Source organism: Limulus polyphemus, unplaced genomic scaffold (genome assembly GCF_000517525.1).
Source record: "Limulus polyphemus unplaced genomic scaffold, Limulus_polyphemus-2.1.2 Scaffold982, whole genome shotgun sequence".
Taxonomy (NCBI): Eukaryota; Metazoa; Arthropoda; class Merostomata; order Xiphosura; family Limulidae; genus Limulus; species Limulus polyphemus.
In genome coordinates, this window is record NW_013666592.1 from 255583 (window position 1) to 276019 (window position 20437).

The 20437-nt window shown below is 32.7% G+C and overlaps 1 protein-coding gene across 4 annotated transcripts in view; it reads left to right on the forward strand.

Moving 5' to 3' along the window:
- The window catches only part of LOC106461543 (ATP-dependent 6-phosphofructokinase-like), a 70608-nt gene that overhangs the window by 5791 nt on the left and 44380 nt on the right, over positions 1-20437 (forward strand). For all 4 annotated transcript variants that reach the window (XM_013921374.2, XM_022388530.1, XM_013921375.2 and 1 more), the window contains exons 3-11: positions 5106-5257; positions 6886-7075; positions 7284-7449; positions 8465-8509; positions 9284-9392; positions 14098-14193; positions 18283-18375; positions 18463-18588; positions 19064-19128. In XM_013921374.2, coding sequence (XP_013776828.1) covers positions 5106-5257; positions 6886-7075; positions 7284-7449; positions 8465-8509; positions 9284-9392; positions 14098-14193; positions 18283-18375; positions 18463-18588; positions 19064-19128 — 1042 coding nt within the window. The remainder of the gene's footprint in view (positions 1-5105; positions 5258-6885; positions 7076-7283; positions 7450-8464; positions 8510-9283; positions 9393-14097; positions 14194-18282; positions 18376-18462; positions 18589-19063; positions 19129-20437) is intronic.

Sequence of the window (20437 nt, forward strand, 5' to 3'; positions counted from 1 at the left end):
TTATCTGTCTATCTGCCATAATATCTCCGCTTTATTTGCTGGGCTTATATACTAAAAATAGAGGGCGCCTAGAAAAGACTAGAGTTGCCAGGAACAGTCATGATCCTTCTAGAAACTCATGACGTGTTACCAGCATCACGTGACTTCTGCTGTTGTAACAATATTAATAATATATACACATATGTAATGTATTATAACCAAAATGGTCCCCTAGGGAAAAAAACGAGACAGGTCACTTTGTAAAGGCCAGTTTTATACTACTTGATATGGTAACAAGAGTGCACATGTGCTGTGTCATTGCAACTTCTGTAATAATACTCAGACATGGCTGAAAGGTCAATGAAATAAAATAATAACTATATATAAATGTATAATGTTATGAGATTTAAGCTATTTAGACTAAACATTTGTGTTTTGGCATTATAATTTGTAGTCATTCTAGAACAATAAAAAAGTGTAGCTTATATTTATTTTCTAATTGTTTATGGTGATTACAAGGTTGGTCAAATTGACCAAACCCATACAGAGATACAACAGTGAAAATAACAGATAAGAGATAAAGATTTTCTATAAAAAATTGATAATTATCTGGAGGTTATAAAGGTTTTTCATGTGAAATTTGACAATTTTCTGATGCATAAATGTATTTTTAATCTTAAAATCAAAATTACTTTGCATATTGGATAGTCAACATTCAAAATGAAAAAATACATGAGCAAATCAATACTTAAAAAATCTTAAAACTTAATAATGAATCTGATGTTTTGTGTATTAAAGCCTTGTAATGTGTACTGATAGTCTGCAAAATTTGTGAAAATATGCATACTGTATTAAAAGTTATAGTTTGTGAACTATAACAAGTACAAAATGGTGATGAGGTCGGTCCCTGGGATGAGTCTGTAGTGAGAGAATTAATCGACCATCCTCCTTGTTTAATTGCTCTTCTTGTCAAAACCTGAGTTCAATTTTTAGGGTTCTCATGTATTGCCCACTCTAACTTTTGGCCACCTGTTCCCTGTACAATTTTTCTCTTCAAACACATTTTATTCTTCTTATTTGTGGTAAATATCACTCAGACATATTTGCCTTGAGTGTTTCCCAAGTTCTTGACCAGGGACAGGTTGATTTAGTCCTGAGACTGCTCTTTCCTCCCCAAGACTTGGGATGCCAAGAAGGATAATTGCATGTTTTCTCCAGTCACCCCTTTTCCTTTCTTCTCTGTGCAGTCATTCCAACCCCAGTTATTTATATTTTCCTCTCAGGTCAGTTCATTGTTATCTTACTTATACCTCCCATTTTGAGTGATAGTGTTAAACAGCTCATATGGCTAGTTTATTCTTCTGTTGCTGATTGAACTTTTCATCTTTTCCATTCCACCTCCCATCAAGTTTGTCACCTCATGGCTTCTCTTGCTTCTAGCTGTTCAAATTCTCTGAATGAGATTTTATAGACAAGGATGTGGATAAGCCCTGAAACCTTTATGTTACATTACTTACACTACATTGTGGTTTCTTCTGCCTCTAGTTGTCCTCTACCTCTTTTCACCATCCTCCAATCTTCATTAGAGGTTCTAAGGAGGTGGGCTGCTAGTTATTTCTTTTCTTTTTTGCAGTTTCAATAATCACCTTTATATATATATTTTGTAAATGATAGGACCCACCACATGGCCAGTGTTACCTCATAGGGAATACCACTCTCTTTCCTGACATCTGCATTGATTGGAGTATAACAGACAGTGTTAAGCCCATATGCTTTTACCCAGTGCTGTTGAGATAGGGTTTTCTGCAAGCCTACTTTAACAATATATGTATATTTTACCTTCCATTATTCAGTAAAGAACCAACACACAACAGCACCAGGTGTAACCATGCCCTCACACCTGACTATTGCCTATTGTACCTGTTCATGGTAATCATGGTACTAGTGGATTAAAGAGAAAACCCTTGCTTCCCCAGACCAAAGCTACTGGAGAGGTTGATATGAAGAGTTTCCATAAAGGTTCCATGCAATCACATTGGTATGAGACCAAATAGAGACATCCCTTGGTTAGAAGTAGGGCTGGGGTGTTTACTTGAGTGTGTAGTACAGGCCACCTTTTACACTAAGAACCAGACCATTCCCAATTGTTCTGCCAGCCAGATTTGTCTTGCATTTTCTTCAGCGTGCAAGACTAGGATTATTTCTCCTTGCATCCGCTTATTTTGGTAAGTCTTGACTTATTGCCCTAGCAACACTACACATACATGCTCTGGTGACTTTGAGATATACAGGATGATTGAGCAGACTTTACACACTGTCCATCTATCCAACACTTTAGCACAATACTGGAGGTTCTTTGGCTCTATCACCTTTATTGGGTAAATATTATTCTTGCATGAAATGGATATAGTCTTCCACTAAGTGATTCCCCATTAACTCTTTCCCTAGTAGGTGGCATGCTCACAATACTGAGGTTCTTTTGCTGTACCACCTTTATTGGGTAAAGATTATTCCCGGTATGAAATGGATACGGTCTACCACTGATCGATGCCCCACTAGCTCCTTCCCTAGTGGGTGGCACTCCATGAGTTTTTTTTTTTTTCACTACATTATCTGAAAGGAACTCATATTTCAATTTCCTTATCTTCATCAATCTCTTCGCCAACTTCTCAGTGTGGGATTTTATTTATCAGTTCTGTGGAAAGGAGAGTAGTATTTCTCTAGTTAATATTTTTTTACCTGTAAATATATTTCAGATAGATACTCACCACTCCACAAAACTTCCCACCCTTCTTTCCGCTTTCCTATGTGTTTCTTCTGACTTATCAAGAGTGAGCCTTTGTTGATACACAGGGTGTTCATGGAATCTACTGCACATGGAAGATGTTTAGCTGTGTTGTTGGTGAAGTGCTGCAGCCTAATGATGATTGCATCATAAACTGGTGCAGTAAACAATACATGTAGGGGTGGGAGTTTCATTCAAGGATTAGTGCATGTGCAAAAATCTTTTCAGCAGTGATGGGAGGCAGTACCTAACATTTCTGTGAAGAGGTAAGTATCTATCTGAAACACATTTTCCGGTGAGGAAAATACTAACTTTTTAACTGAGTCAACAATTATATCATGGAAAAGAACTGACTCAGTATAACTTATGCTAGTATCAAATAAAATAATAATTTTGAAATGTGGAATGCTTAGGTTAATGTTAGATATTGTAAGGCTTGGATAAAGAAATTTATACATAATCTATAACTATTATATATTAATTTGTAAGATCATTTCTTATAATATCCTCATTGAAAATTGTATGAAAAGTACAAGTTTGCCATTGTTACATATTTTAGTGAAAAATAAATTGTTCTTACCACAAAATTTTAAAATGTCATGTGTAAGTTGTTAAAAGAAAACCCTGTACTCAAAAGTTTGTGTTGGTGTTCGAGCTTTCTCTATGAAATCTTCCAAATTGCAACAAATTCTAGCAAATCTAATGAATTGTGATAAATATTTTATAGCATGGGATGTTTATGTTGGAAAATGGGAAATTTATAACTTTAAATCTTCTATTTTTATTGTAAACTTTGAAGGAAAATGTTCAATTAATAATGCTAATGTTTAAATCAAACAGTATGCTTCATTTGTATTATTTAAACTTTATCAAAGAACTAGATCTGTTGGGTAGATATGGTTAGCTTTGTCAAGAAAGTTTGGTAGGTTTGGTACTGCTATGTTGTTAATGTATTTGCATGCTTTGTTAATTTGTAAAACTTTATAGTAATCTTTTTTTCTGTGATTATGTTATTAGATTAGGGTGTCATGGTTATGATAGTGCTCCAGGTTAAGACAGAACCATTAACATTGCCATTACCAATCAAAATCCTGGAGTTTGTTAGAAAATATTTTACAGACATCACACTGCTTATAATAGCTAGTCTATTAAATGATCCAGACCAGGGGTTAGCAGTCCTTCAAAGAAGAAAAGCCTTTTTTGTTTGTTTTTGTGAGCTGCAATATGCCCAAATAATCTAACCTAAAAAAATAGGTCCCCTGGTGGAACAGTGGTAGGTCTTTGGATTTACAACATTACAATCAGGTGCTCAATTCCTCTTGGTGAACACAGCAGATAGCCAGAGAGCTGCATAATTCTTTTTAAAGAGCCACATCTGGCTCATGATTGGCGGGTTGCTGACCCCTGATCTAGACCAATGGTTGGATGTAATTACCTCAGATGATATAAGTAATTCAAAGTCGACTAATGCTAATTAATTGAACATTATATATTTAATTAAACTCAGGTGAACTTCAAAATTTATTAAAGCAAAGGACTTGAGATAAAACCATATTTTTATAATACATTCTGTCATTTATCCACTTTTAGTAATATTAGGCTGTTACTGAGAGTAATTTATTGTTCTCAAAACATATACTTTGTAATTTTTCCAACATTGGCCAGTATACATGGTTATCAGTTAATTTGTAAGCATGATTACTTTGATATATATGTTTGATTTTTTAATATGTAGAATCATTAACATGAATGAAGATTGTTTTGTTTAATTTTAGTGACTTTCATTCAGCCATTTTTATTAACACCTTCAATTAGTTTATGTAGCTACTGTAAGAAAAATATGGCTGAAAATACTGTTGAAACCGAGGATTCCAAATTGATGAAACAATGCATTTTGATCATTATAGACAAGAGTCTGGACACCATATTTAATAAGCTATGCTAATTACTGGGTATAATTTTAGCTCTGCATACTCTGATCAGAAGTTATTATTAATCATAAACGTTTGGCCCTTGCTAAGCATATATATATATATATAGATCATACAGCTTGTGATATGTTTTTTTTTGTTGTTGTTGGTATAATGATAGTAGACAGGTGTTTCTTTTTCACATTGCTAGAACCCAGATATTCTTCACGCTAGAAGGTGATGTTTTATCTAAATACTTTAAGCTATTTGTCTTTTACAAATTGAAAATGTAAGAGAAACTACACTTTTATATGTGTGTTTATATATATTGAGAGTTGAAAGAGAGTGAGAGATTGAAAAGTAAATGTGATGTTTTGACCATACTGATTTTTAACTGTTTAGAGTTAATATTACATTCTTAATCCAATTAGGCATGAATTCAGCTGTTCGTGCAGTGGTGAGGATGGGTCTGTATCTTGGAACCAAAGTTTTCTTCATCAAAGAAGGTTACCAAGGCATGGTAGATGGTGGGGATCATATTCAAGAAGCTACATGGGTGAGCGTATCGGGAATAATTCATAAGGTGGGTTTGATACTCTCTCAGGAGCTTAATTATCAGAACTTGTTAAGTGTAGAAATGATTAATAAAACCACTTATAAACTTGTAGATGAAATGTTTGAAAAAAGAGCTCAAAACATATTGATAAGTTTTCATTAATTCTGTCAGTTGTGATAGAAATAAATGCTTTTTTTAGGATTATAGTGACCATATGTACATGCAGATACAACATAATATAAACTTCTAGAAATTAAAAGGTCAAGAAACTAAACATGAAATTAAAGATTGTTTTAGGAACTGTTAATTTAATACAGTTAATGAAACAATCATATTGAGAATATAAAATGTGGAACATGAAGATCTTCAAATTCAAAATGATAAAAATTAGGTTCTGACTGAATCAACTTGTTTCAGAGAGTCACATTTGGAAAAAATAATGTATGTTGCTGTATGTTCTGGTTTCATTATTTATTTCAGCTTCCTGTTTTCTGGATCTTTAGTTTTAACATACAAAAATTTATGTGCATGTACAAAAGTGCTATATATAATTTATGATAAATGTATAGAATTTTGGTACTTTAACATTATTTGTTCATATCTAATTTTATGCTATATTTGAAAATGAAAGGTATGACTAGGATTTGCTGGAAATGTTATTACATTGTTTAATTACACTTGCAACTCATGTTGCTTGTAATAGCAGTACATTTATACTACGTTGTTAGTTTTTTTTAGTGTATTAAAACTTTTTACCAGTACCATTGATAGATTGTTAATTTGTTCAAAAAAATCAAAACTTAAATGTTTTCATTAACAAAAGTAAGAACACAATCTCAATATGTCATGTAGTTTAACCTGTATTTAATGTAGAATCTCTCATGATAGTAGTATAAAAATAAATTTCTCTAGCTACCTGTTTTGAGCATGTCTGTTTCTGAATGAATTTATCAGAAATGTTAAAAGTTTGAAGAATTATGATTTTTAAAATAAAAAATAGAGAACATTCTATTTTATAGTATTCAGTGTTGTACTTAAAGTGCATGACTCGATTTGTTGACTAGGCTCTGCCACAGGACCCTTTGGACAAACTTACATTGTTCCTCTGGACCATCTATCTGGGTTTTCCCAGTTTTTTATCCCCCATACCTGAACTAATACCAAAATGGTCATATCTCTCATTTCTGTCTAGCCAGACTTAAACTCTTGAGTCACTGAAGGAAGCATTGTCCAGACTGTCTAGTGTAGAGACCATCTTCCTTTTGTCATGTTCAAAAACTTCTGTCAAAAACCTACATCCATCGTTGTTGCATTACTATGTGAAGAAATACAAAAACCTAAAGCAATTACCTAAAAAGCAGATCATCGATCTGAAGATGAAATGTTGCTATTGATCTTCCCATTTTAGATATGTAAAACATCCACATGTTTCACATTAGGGCCTTCAAAACATGCAAGTAACCAGTGACATTTATTATTGAATTTATATTCAGGTGTAATGTTTACAGAAAATGTTAAATGTTTATCCCCAAACATTTCTTGTTGTAATGTTGTTGGTAGATTACATATAAGAGATTAAATTGTAGTGACATTTTTTGTTTTTTTTTAAGTGTTGATATTTAATTGTCTTTCTGTATGTTCATACGTGCTTCCAGGGTGGCACTGTTATTGGTAGTGCTCGATGCAAAGACTTTCGAGAACGCCCTGGACGACTCAGAGCAGCAGCTAATCTGGTGAAATGTAAGATCTGTAATCTTGTAGTTATTGGTGGTGATGGAAGTTTGACTGGTGCAAATCTCTTCCGCCAAGAGTGGAGCTCATTATTAGATGAACTAGTTGAAAAAGGTGAGTAAAACTGATACTGAAATGAGAAACTTCCACTCGATAATACCATAACATGTTTTTAATGAGATAGTCAGATTGAGCAAACTTTCAACTTGGTTATTGTTAGTTTATGAAACTTATCAATCTAACTCAGGGTTAGTGTAACATATATATTGTGGACTTTATGTAAATTATATCTTGTTATCTCATTTTAATTTTTCATCTTCAGGAGAAATTACTGCCGAATTACGTGCAGAGTGCAGCCACTTAAACATTGTAGGACTGGTAGGTTCAATAGACAATGATTTTTGTGGCACTGACATGACTATTGGTACAGACTCTGCTTTACATCGTATCATTGAGGCCATTGATGCCATTGTCACAACTGCATCTAGGTAGGTCAAAAAACAGTTCAAAAAGACATATTTACCAGGTTACTTGTGGTTTATTTCTATCATTGAAAATAAATGAAATGTGTTACTGTTGTATTGGAATTATTCATATGCTAAATGTATACTTTGTATATGGGCATTCGCAGAAATTTTGCCATGGGAGCAAAATCAAAGTTTTGTTATTACAGTCAAGAGAATAGGCAAGCTCCCACAGTCAGTTTGATGGGTTTAATTTTTGTAAGGTTAGTTTAAGCTATACTGCAGACTTGCAGCTATTTATATTCCATAACAGTAAATTTTGGTTCACCCTGACCACACTGTCTAATGGGATGTCTGTAAGACTGTGTCAGTCTGTTTGATAACCTGGTTGATCCCAATCACACTGTGTCAGGGCTCAGGGTATGTCAGCAAGATCGCGTCGGTCTCTTTGATGATCTGAGTGAGAACTGATATGTCCAATATCCAAGAAACCATCATGGTAGTAACGTTTTTCAATGTTTAGCTACAGGGTAGTTATCTGGAAATTTTAAGCAAAGCTGCTGACAAACCTGATGATTTTTATTGGAATTGAAAATTAAGTGTAGTAAGTAGAGTGAAATTGTAAAGTAAATAAAAAACTTGAAAATTCATATACGCACGCTAAAGGAATAAAGAAATAATTATGTTTTTCACACACACACCCTCTGTACAGACACTCATGACTATGCATAGCATTATTATTACAATAGATCTACTTTTTTGAGATCTTGTGTATTTTATTTTCTGAAAAACAGTGGTAACATTGTAATTCTACAGGATACAGTTGGTACTGCACTTTGTTATCATATTTAAACTATCTGTGTAGTTTATTGTGTAGGTATTACACCTTATTATCACATTGATATAACACATGAACAATTCTAGGCCCTGCGGATTCTGAGCTTGTTGGAACTATTTCTATAAACCATACATAGTCTTACATAGATCAAAGATATGCATATTTATTTTTTAGTAAATACATCTGTGTTTCATTTTGTAGTCATCAAAGAACATTCATCTTGGAGGTAATGGGAAGACATTGTGGGTAAGTTATTTTAGTTATTAACTATTGTTTCAAAGAAATTTATGAAGTGAAAAGATAATATTTCATATGTTCATCAGTTTATGATAATGAAAATTTTAAAGTTACTCATTAACCCTCTCGCTATGGGTAAGCCAAAGTGCACATGTCACAACATTTTAGAGAGTTACATTGTAATTAAACTACTTTATTATCATTGTATATGAAATAACTTGTAGTTAATAAATCAACTTTTAATATATAAGTTTTAAATTTTTATTTTATGAGGTCTCTAAAATTGACCAAATGCATATAGATTTAGAGTAGAGAAAACATCATGAAATATAAAGTTTTACTGAAAAAATGTTTGATATATATTTAGGAGGTTTTAGAGATTGTGCATCTGAAATCTGACAATTTTCAAATGATGAAAAATATTTTTAATTTTAACATGAAAATCATTTTACACTCAGAGCAGTCAACACTTTGACTCTATATATTCACAGAGAAATTTTAAATTAAAATACTTCATTAAAAATTTTAATTTTTTGTCTACAAAAGACTTGCAGTGATTACTGAAAGTTTGCAAGATTTCATGAAAATACACAAAACATATTACAAATTATAGTATGGAAACTCTAATGGTCAATTTGGGGTCATGAACTCGGTTGAATCAACTGAGCCCATAGTGAGATAGTTAAGCAACATAAGTCATTTATGAATAAAACATGTATATTTTGGGCATATTATACATTTACAAGGTTTGAAATAATGTGTGCTTTTTACCTTTCCTTCCAGATACCTGGCACTCGTCGCTGCTTTAGCAAGTGAAGCTGACTTTGTTTTCATACCAGAGTGGCCTCCAGAGCCTGACTGGCCAGACAAACTGTGCAAAAAGCTCAAGCAAGTAAGAATGCTGGAACAATAGAAACCAACGTTAATAGGGTCCTGTATGGCTCTGAAGTGGGCACAATGGCTATATTTATTTATTTCCTACTAAGTTTTAATTATCTTCAACCATATTTGCAAAATTTAATAAAATCACTCCAAATCCAGTAAACTTACCTCTGAAAGAGTGTAAGGTTTTCTTATTGTTGAGTCATTATCTCTATCAACAATCACATGATTTTTAGTTTGAATGTCCTTTACACAATGCATTACATGCATCACTTTACCCCAAATTCTCCTCTCTCCAACCTACCATATGACTTACTGTGCGAGTGCCAGGAGAACTACATAAACTCAGCTTTCTTGCCACAAGACAGGTGTTTCTTGTTGACAGTTATGCTGTAAACTTCATGCCTTTGGTTACTGTGCTCATGAATTATGGTGTCAGTGTTAACCCTGATATTAATAATTTGATTAATGTAAAAAATTTTACATGTACCTCAAATATTTTTGAGGTCTTATTCACACAATGTTCTAGTGTTCAGGGAAATACTGTGGTTGCAATGTTAGCTCATGTCGATCAGCATATTAGGGCTTTTAATGCTGATTTGGTTGTTGATGTCCCAGTTGAGTTTCTTAATCATGTGGATGTTCAATTTGCAGGACATCTGCCATTTTCTTATGTTGGTGAACAAGCCCAATCTTTTGATTGAGGAGCATGATTTTTATGTTGGTCATAATCTTGAAGAAGCTTTTGCTACTCCTATTACACTTTTTCTTGGTTCTTTAATCTATGATATTTGTTATGTTGCTTATGCATTTGGAAATTAGCAGAATGTTAATATTTTCCACATTTATTTGTCACATTTGTTTGTCCCAGTTATCTGTCATATCAATTTACTAAGTTTATCAATTCATTACTCTTTCATTTGTCTGACTTTAGTTCCATGTGTTTTCTGTTGGAGTAATGAAAGTGTCTAATAGTCTCCAGTCCAACTTCAATAGCAGTTGATATCTTGTGTCCAATGTGAGAGAATCTTTTCCAGTAATTTCCATTCACTTGACGTCAGTTTCCATTTTTATATGGAAGATTGACTTGTTCTTTTTCTTTCATCAACTCAGTCTCTAGTACAAACTTTGTTGACCACTCAGTTTGCTATTTCTTTTGGGTGATTCATTCATAACACTAAATCGCTATTAATACCAGGTAATTATTTAGTCCATCTGGGGTTGTAGATCAACACAGTTGAGGGAATTTTTCAGCTGTCTTCTCTGGCACTTCAAACCTTGAAGTTTCGTGTGTGCATATTTTTGTTTTTTACATCTTCTGTCAATAACATTATGCTTTGGGGATGATGACTTTTCTTCCCAATGTTATTCCCTTGGGTTATATTTGGATGCATTACCTCCAATAGGATCTTGCTTCCCAGTGGTGTTTGATCATAGGTCTATTATCTCAGTTTGTTTACCTTTGAGTGTATCATGTTCCATGTGTGATGGACATTTTATTGAATTCTCTTTCCCAAGATCATCAGCTTCTTACAGAGTGGACTTTCCACCTTTTGCATATGGCTGAGTTGTCTTATGGTTGATGCCCTCCCAGTGATGGACAACCATCATCCTCTCAAGTTTCTCTATTTCTGGATCTAGCTTTATTAGTAGTAGGTGCCTTTTGTTAAACTTGGGAGGATCTCTTCCCTTATCCTTACTCTGCTTTACAACTTCATCATCTGGTTTTTGCCAAGATAAGTTCCACCAAGTATTATGTTCTGTTTATCACTCCATTTTGGTCTGTTAGTTTGTCTTTTTCATTCAGGATCTTGCTCCAGCAACATTAACTAATTGACTCTCCCTGTTTCTTATCATGATGTACTCATTCTCCTAAAAAGTGGTTTTGTTTCATTTCACCAAATTTGATATTTGGCAATGTTTTTTGTCATTCCAGTCACAGGCTATTGTAGTACATTCTGCAAACCAGTATGTAGATGAATATGAATAAATTTTTAAACTTTTACACACATCACATCACTATCTCTTCAACTTTGTTATTCTGTTTGTTTTCAATGGTGATACTCCAAGCGAGGTGGAATCCGTAGCAGGTATGTTCATTTACTCTTCATGGTCTCTCTTTTGTAACACGAAACTCTGTTTAGGTGGTTTCCTCCAGTCAGAACTCTTGTATGCTTCCTTTTGCCTCTGCAGTTGTCATAGACACTATTTCACAATTTGCACTGTGGTTCTATGAGTATTACCCTCTGAAAGTGAACAGATGATGTCATCAGGTGGTGGGTGATACCTTTTCCTATCTCTGCATGTACATACTTTTGTAGCATTTGAAGACATTGGAGACATCATGACCATTCTTCAGCTTCTCTTTCTTTCTTACAGGATATTCCTATTACAGTGTCTTCAAATTGCTGAGCCAATCCTCAGGGCAATCAAGCTCTTTTCCATTTTGCCTGGGTGCCTTCTCACCGGGCTAGTTTCATGACTCTATAGGCCTTTCGAGTTGATAATAATAGAGATTTTAGCTCCAGGAATACATAAAGTCTCTACTTAATTACCTGTCTTCTCCACCTGAAAATATAGCACTAACAAATGCAGGATAATGCTTTATGCTATGACCACATATCTAGTTACCACCTGGGACCACACCTACAAATGTGTATAGCTACTTAGGTCTAGTGCAAAGAGGTACTCTGCTGAGAATTTTTTTTTCCCTTCTGGTGTTTTTATTTTTGGTCCTGTTCACTCATTTCTTCCAGACAAATCCAGCTCAACACCTTTCACTCAGGCTCTTGATTCTGATCAAGCTTTGTTTGATCACACCACTTAATGTTGTTATGGTCTAGGTACATTACCTTTCATGTCCCAGAGTGCAGAATCTGGTGATGCTGTTATTCTCTGTTATAACAATCTTCAGTTCTCTCCTCCATCTCAGTGTGAATATTCTGGCTTACACTATTTTAGAGGTAAATCTATCAGATTTAAATTCTAAATTTTTGGTATTAAAATGAATTTGAAGCAGGTACTTACATCTGAAATACATTTCCACCCACCTCTCTACAACCAGAAGAAATGTGTTATGACATCATTATTTCACACAAAGCTCATGTAGTTCCCATGGCACTTGTACAGTAAGCCACATGGAATGTGGGAGAGTGGAGAATTTTGGCTAAGATCATGCATATAATTCATTGTTTTAGGAATACTCAGTACCAAAATTCACAAAAAAAGCTTACAGTGGTCTCTTCTTCCTCCTCCAAGAATTTACCACTCGAGTTATAGAACAATACATTGTGCTTTTACTCCGACTACCTGTTGCATCATCATCTGTATCCACATCTGAGATTGTACATGGTTCCCCAAGTATGTATATACTGCCAGACCCCACTTTCATATTTCATATTATATTAACCTGCTGAGGCAAGTATCTACCTTAAATTCATTCTAATTTTAAACATGTAAAATTTAATTATTGTTTTACAGCTTGTTTGACCAACCTCTCATATGTTTAGTTGTGTATGAGACAATAGACATCTGTGATTACCTCTTTTTGGTAATTTTTGAAACAGCCAAACAGTAGTGATATGGCCTCTACTCACAATGTTTACTATGCCAAAAAGCAAGAGTGCACTGGAGCACAAACAGATTTTTTTGAAAAACATTTTGTGGTAAGAAAAAGACAACAGTAAGCCTGATATTAGGTCTAGTTTTGTGCTTGACAAAGATGTTTCACCTATAGAAAGTTTTTTTGTCTTGATATCTGTGATTCATAATTTATGCTTCTCTTTATTAAATACCAGTTAAAACACTTTTCATTAAGAAAGAAATTTTAAAATTTGGAGGAAAATGCTAAATAGAAAGAACTTCATGAGGATAACAACTTACTGATTTTGCCATGAGGTCGTTGTTATGCTCTAAGATGGTGTAAACTCAAGAGCAGCTGGTATTTCACCGACAAACCCCACTGGGTTGTCTCTAGCAGTTCCCCCATGCAACTTGCTTCAGCTTTGTGAGTCTTCTCCCAGTTGAACTTTTTTTTTCAGAGAGAATCCTAATTAATTTAGATTGTACATTTTTGTACTTCACAACTAAATCATTGTCAGTATGTTTTCATATTTCTTTCAAAAGTTAGTGGAGCTTGCAGTTTATTATTCCAAGAATGTTTATATTTTCTTTTGACTTTTCAATAGGAGAGATACATTATTTTGCTATTGGAATACAACATCTCTCTTGTGTTTTTGTAGAGTAAGCATCAGTTATATAATTTAGTAAAATTAAATACTAATCCAAATCTTTCCTTTCATTTATCCCTTATAAGTCAGTTATTCTGGTTTCTAGAAATTCCACATCTCATCAGTAAGACCAGAAAAGATATAGCTAGACTTATTGGCATTGTGAATTGTATGTTATATGTATGATGTTTTCTGGTTGTCTTTTACTCACCACAGTGGTTTTATATTGATGTAAGATTTGAAGGATATGTAGCATTCATGGTACAAATTTATTCTTCTAAATTATTAAACAGACAAACTATTTAAGATACTAAAATAAATATGAAGGCCAGTCTACCATTTGTCACTGAGTTATACCAGTTTTATGGAATTCCATTTTTCATTAGTAATCCTAGACATGGGCAAATTGAAAAGAGACTAGGCTTCTTGTAGTGGTGAAATGAATATTATTTTGTACAAGGGTTTAATTTCTTCAACTTTTATTAGGAACGTGAATCTGGCCAACGTTTGAACATCATTATTATTGCAGAAGGAGCCATTGATAGAAATGGTAGCCCCATCTCTGCTGAGCAAGTGAAGAAGGTTAGCAATAAGTAAAGAAAAAACAACTGAAATAAACTGTTCTGTCACTTCACATTAATAAATTTCTTTTATTTCTGTCACTGAATAAGACATATTTTGTTTATTTTCTCACATCATTACTTTTTAGATTTTTTGTTTTCATTAAATGTTTTTTAAGTTCATTGTTAAAATAAAAAATTATTCTAATAAAGGTGGTTCCCTTTTATGTAATCAACTCCTAGTTATTTCATCAAAATTATAATAATGACGTACATAAACCAAACTTATCCACCCACAGTTTTTTAACAGAGTTATCTTTTTCTGAATTTGACATCCTTCATCACCTTTGTGCATTTTCTTTTGTATGTGTTTTTCAAGGTATTTCATTCAAAAAATTTTGTAAACATGTTACATAGTTATAAGTAAAAGAGTTTGGTAACTGCAAATGTGTGTTTGACTGTGAAATTGTGTAGCAGCTGCATTTGAACCCTTTCAAAATAAATAATTTTTATCACTGTATAACTTAGAATGATCTTAGTCAATAATATTTATTTCAAAACACTAATAAAAAGTTAAATTAATTGAAAATTTCTTGTTAGCTTACAGAAAAGTGTTTTTTTTCATTATAGTGTTTATTGTATGAAAATAGATTATTTCCCCCAAATTTTTTTCTCACTTTATCTCCCACCCAAACTCAGTCCCTGGACCTTACTGTGGACCAAAGCACTCCACTCACGTAACTAATGGTTTGGCATAATTTGTTGATAATTAGTGACCTAAGGAGGATGAAAGAAATAAGGATCTCAAGAGATTTTCCATAATGTTAATTGAATTAATTGTACTTGGCTGAGTGCAGCCTAGTGTTTAGCATGCCAGACTGTAAAACTTGGGTTACATAGTTTGTGTTCCTTATTTAGAAAAAAAAAATTACACTTTGGGGCAGTGGGTGTGTTATAAAAGTGATGGTAAAATTCTACTATTCTGTTTGACAAGATTTAGCAGTGGTGGAACTGCATTCCCTCTAGTGTATCACTTTATAATTAGGAACAGCTACCATAGATAGCTCGTGTGTAGCTTTGATTAAGTTCAAGCAATAGTTAATAATACTTTCCTCTAAGTTTTTTGTCCCATATTGATAAGTTTGCTTGAACACTGTCAGTGAAGTCTAAAACTAGCTTTTAAGGTATAAAACACAGTAAATAAACATGTTAGTTTCTCTGTGTAAATGAAATTGTTGTATATAATGAGGTAAAATCAAAGCACATTTAAGGTTAAATGTTTCTTTGGTTTTCAGTTTCTGATAAGATTTTATATCTCAATATGATATGTAAATTTGCTATACAGTCTCAGGTAGCTCTTAACCCTTTCCATACGGGTCACAGGTGTAAGGCCACATCATCACATTTTTGACTCACATTAAAAATTATATTGAACTACTATTTCATGAATTTATTGTCAATAACTTTGGTATCAAACTGTAGATAATAATTACAATTTTAGTACTATACATTTCTCAATTTCTTAGTATAAAAGTAAGTATTAAAAAAACACAGGTAAACATTGATTTTTGTGTGTCAAATGATATGTTGAATGCAGCACTGGTTCCAGTTAAATGTTTGTGATGTCAGAATAAGTCTGTAGTTTTATATGAATTAGGAACTCAAGTTACTGATATTGACAAACTAGAATATCAAATAAGAATCTCTTATCTTTTCTATTTGCTAAGATATTGCTCATGTAATAAATTAAACACAGTGGCACCCCACCCACCTCTTTTCATTTTTGGAAATAGTCCCTTATATACAGTTACTTCTATATATGACATGAATAACCAATCGAAAGCTCAGAATGTCCCCTTAGTGGATTTCATAGCCCTTTTATATTCTTAGGATGCCATCTTTTTCTTTCAAACCACGATTTCAAGGAGGTAGGTTGTGTCTTTAGTCTGCTCGAAATTTCATATTTTTTTAGACTGAAATACAGCTTAGTTACTAAACTTGATAAATTGTAGTGGCATTCTATGGTATTGATATAGTAATTTTTGATTTTTTTGTTATTCAACTGCATATATAAAACATAAAAAAAGTATTTCATTTCATATCCTCCACATGCAAAATTTTGAAAGGTTTAGCAATCTACGTCAAACAGCAACCAAGTACAGTGGTTGTAAGTAGAAGAGATAATTGTTTGCTTTACTTCTTTATTTACTGTTCTATGTTTTAACAAATATAAGTTTAAGAACTTATTTCCAAATAGCAATAATCTATATACACACGCATATAATGTATAATAATTGAAACACAGCCAAGACAGGTCAGTTTGTGAAGACTAAAGGTCAGTTATATATTATTGGATACAGTAACATGAGTGCATATGTGCCACGTCATTGTAACTTCTGTACTGTTAGTCAGGCATGGCTGAAAAATCAATATAATAAAAATAATAAATATATATATAAATGTGTAATGTTATTAGATTTAAGCTATTCAGTCTAAACACTTATGTTTTCATGTTATAATTTGTTGTCATTCTAGAATGAAATAAGCATAATTTATATTTATTTCCTAATCTTTTATGGTGGTTATGAGATTGGTCAAAACTACCGAATCCGTACAGAGATGCGTGACTGAAAATAACAGATAAAATATAAAGTTTTTTCTTAAGAAATGTTTGATAACTATCTGGACATTATAAAGATTTTGCATGTGAAATTTGAATATGTTCTGATGCATAAAAGTATTTTTAATCTTAAAATGAAAATTGCTTTGGATGTTGGATAGGCAATGTGCAAAAAGAAAAAAAGGCATGAGAAACATTGCTTTACAAGTCTTAAGACTTAATAAAAATATTTGATATTTCATGTATGAAAGCATTGTAATGTTTACTGGTAATTTGCCAAATATTGTTAATATATGCTTACTAATTGAAACGTTAAAGCATAAAAACTATAACAAGCTCAAAATGGTTACTACGTCAGTAACAGGCACCGAGCCCGTGCTGAATGAGTTAAAGAATCAATAGTTGCTGGTTGTTTGTCATTCAAAGTACATTGAAAACTGAACATATGACACTTGGGTGTAAATTTATTCCATTGCTTTTTTAACATCATATCTTTGACCATATTTTAATAAAAGTTAGTGTGAAGCATGATATAATACTATATCATGCATAAAATTGATTAATGGTTCTAAACTTCTTATTTGTAGTCTGAAATTATTTTTGATGGTAAAAGCATCAAGTATTTAATAAGTATGTTTGTAAAGAAATAGTGGCTAGATTGTTTTGATGTGTACTATATTCAAGTAAAACTGAGTTAACCTTAGAGAAATAGGATAGGTCCATTTAAAAAGAAGGGATTCAACAAGATATTTATTGCAAAGTAATTCTGAGTTCTCTGATTTTGAGAAAAAGACTAAACACAAATGCATAAAACAGAATAAACAAATCTTTATTCAAACTTGTAAGCACAATCAAAATACTGTGTTTGTACAGGACAATGGACATTGCCTTTACTTTATATATCTAAATGCTCATAAAAACTTATAAAAATGCTTCAGAACAATTAACGTTACATGTTAAACTTTAGCACAGTGTTGTTATTTTCAAAGAAAGGACTTAAACTTCACTAACCAACTGATAATTTGAAGTTCAATGAGAGAGAGCTAACTAAGAGATCACAGTATTATATACCAAATTCTGTAACAGTATATTCCCAGGAAATGTGCACCACATATGTTGCTGTTGGTCAATCCTGTTGAAAAAATGAAGGATGTCAAAGCCTCTAGATATAATCTGAACTAAATTGGAAGATACTGCTGTTTCTATTCTTACACACTGTGCAGCATAACAGCCATATCTCCCTTGAGCAGAAAAGGTGTTATCTCCAGAGAATGACAAAGGAACAAAGGCAGCTTGAAGAAATTTAACTTAATGACTTCCTTGACCATATACTGTACTGCACATACACAGAATAGCTAATAAATTTAGAATATTATATTAAAATCAGAAAGTGGAAATGCATGGTATGTTTATATATCACAGGAGACATATGCATTGTTGAAAAAATCTGTGAATAATAGATATATATATATATATATATATTACATTTAGGTGGTTGTTGACAACCTGAAGCAGGATACACGAGTGACAGTCTTGGGTCATGTACAGCGTGGAGGGAGTCCTTCAGCTTTTGATAGAATCCTGGTAAGTTGAGTTGTTGATTTCCTTTTGCTGTAAAACATTTAAATACAAGAAGATTAGTAAGAATAATGTCCTTTTTTATAATTGTAGGGTTGTCGAATGGGAGCAGAAGCTGTTCTTGCTTTGTTTGAAGCCACACCAGACTCTGAAGCATGTGTTGTTTCCCTGGATGGAAACCAGGCAGTTAGAGTACCACTAATGGAATGTGTTAAAAAGGTATTCATAGCATTGTTATTCAGAAAAATCTTATCTTGCTGATCTTGTTTACTTGCTACAATGACATGTGTTGGCAAAAATTACTAAGCTCTTAACTACATGTAGTCAGTTAAATGAATTGAACAAATTCTTTCTCATTTCATATTTGTAAAACAAAAGATGAAAACTATGTGGAGGATGTGAGTGTCTTAAAGAATAGTCTCGTATAACATGTGGCATATAAATAATTTTAAAAGTGTATAGCAAAGTGCTTGTGTTAATGGTCAGTAACAGAAGAATTACTCTCAAACTCTCAGAATTAGTTGAAGTTCAGAGACAGCTCTGAGGTAATTACATATTCATAGAAAACTTTTAACATAGATGTATATTGGTTTTTCTTGTGAACTTACTGACATTTAACATGAATAAGAAACATCTCTAATCTGCTGTTTACATTATTCATTACATAAAGGGTTCTAAAATTTTTCTCTAACAGACTCAAGGTGTAGCAAAGTATATGGCTGAAAAAAAATGGGACGAGGCAGTGAAACTCCGTGGGAGGTAAAGCAAAACTTTTAAAGACTTATTCAGTAAGGTCTTCTTTGGTTTTATAATATGTCATTTTGGTCTGCAAGGATAGAGGAGGAGATTTTTTTCAAAACAAATTTTGAAACTTTTATAAATATTTACATGTTCTTTCATATGTTGTAAAAGGTTTGTTTGCAGCAGTGTTGTCTTTGGTGATATTTCATAGAACAGATAATTCAGTGCTTGTATTGAGTATACTTTTTGTTTTTCCTCTAATTTTTAAACTGGTTTTTCTGAAATGTTTCTTGTAAGTTTTAGGGAATATGAACTTGCATGTAGGTATTTGCAGGAAATAACTACTCTCACTGCTAATTTATATTGAGAAAGGTTAACAGTATGTTTTTTATTATTTTCTATAAGCAACTATTATAGCATAATCTTTGTTTGGTTTACAAGTGCAAATCTATACAATGGGCTATCTCTGCCGTGTCCACCATGGGTATTGAACCCAAATTATTAGTGTTTTAAACTCTCAAGCTACTGCTGAGTCACCAGGGATATTTAACTTAGGAGAGCATATGATTTTCTTAAAATCAGTAAGTATTATCATATGAGGATAAACTATTATTACTAAGACTAGAGCCACTGTTCAGGGATGGAATACATACTGTTTTATCACAATACACATTATTTAAGTTTACCATAATTGAGAGAACTAATTTCAGTCATTAAGGAGTTTAGTTGTGGCTATGGAAATAAATGTGAACTCCTTAGAGCAGTTTCTATGTATGCATGCACAGAATATAGGTGTGTGTGTGGATGTAGAAACAAATAGAAACATATTGTATAATTTAATATCTTAAATATTATAAATATCAACTTGTTTATACATTCATATACTGTAATGTACATATACTATAGTTATCCATCTAACCTAAATTACCAGTTGTTTTGTACTGTTGAGTTTTAAGGCTTTTATTGTAAGGATATTATTTTTAAAGGTTGTATTTTTTCATTGTTCACCCAGTGAAAATTTTGATGTTTCTTTATTTTCTCTTGACCAGCCAGGTATCTCACCTATCATTTCACCATTTGGGGGGCTTTGCAGTAAGCTAGAGAGCTTACCCTACTGTCATTCAGAACTCAATCTTTCTGGTAGGCAGACAACACAATTAGCCCACTGTACAGCTTTGTAACTTAACAATAAACAAATATACTTATTATTTTTGCTGTTGAATACAAAGCAAATTACAACAATATCAAAATTTATTGAGCTACTAGTTTCTTTAATACAAACTTGAAATAATCTGTATATACTTCAATACATAGAATAGTTTTAGAA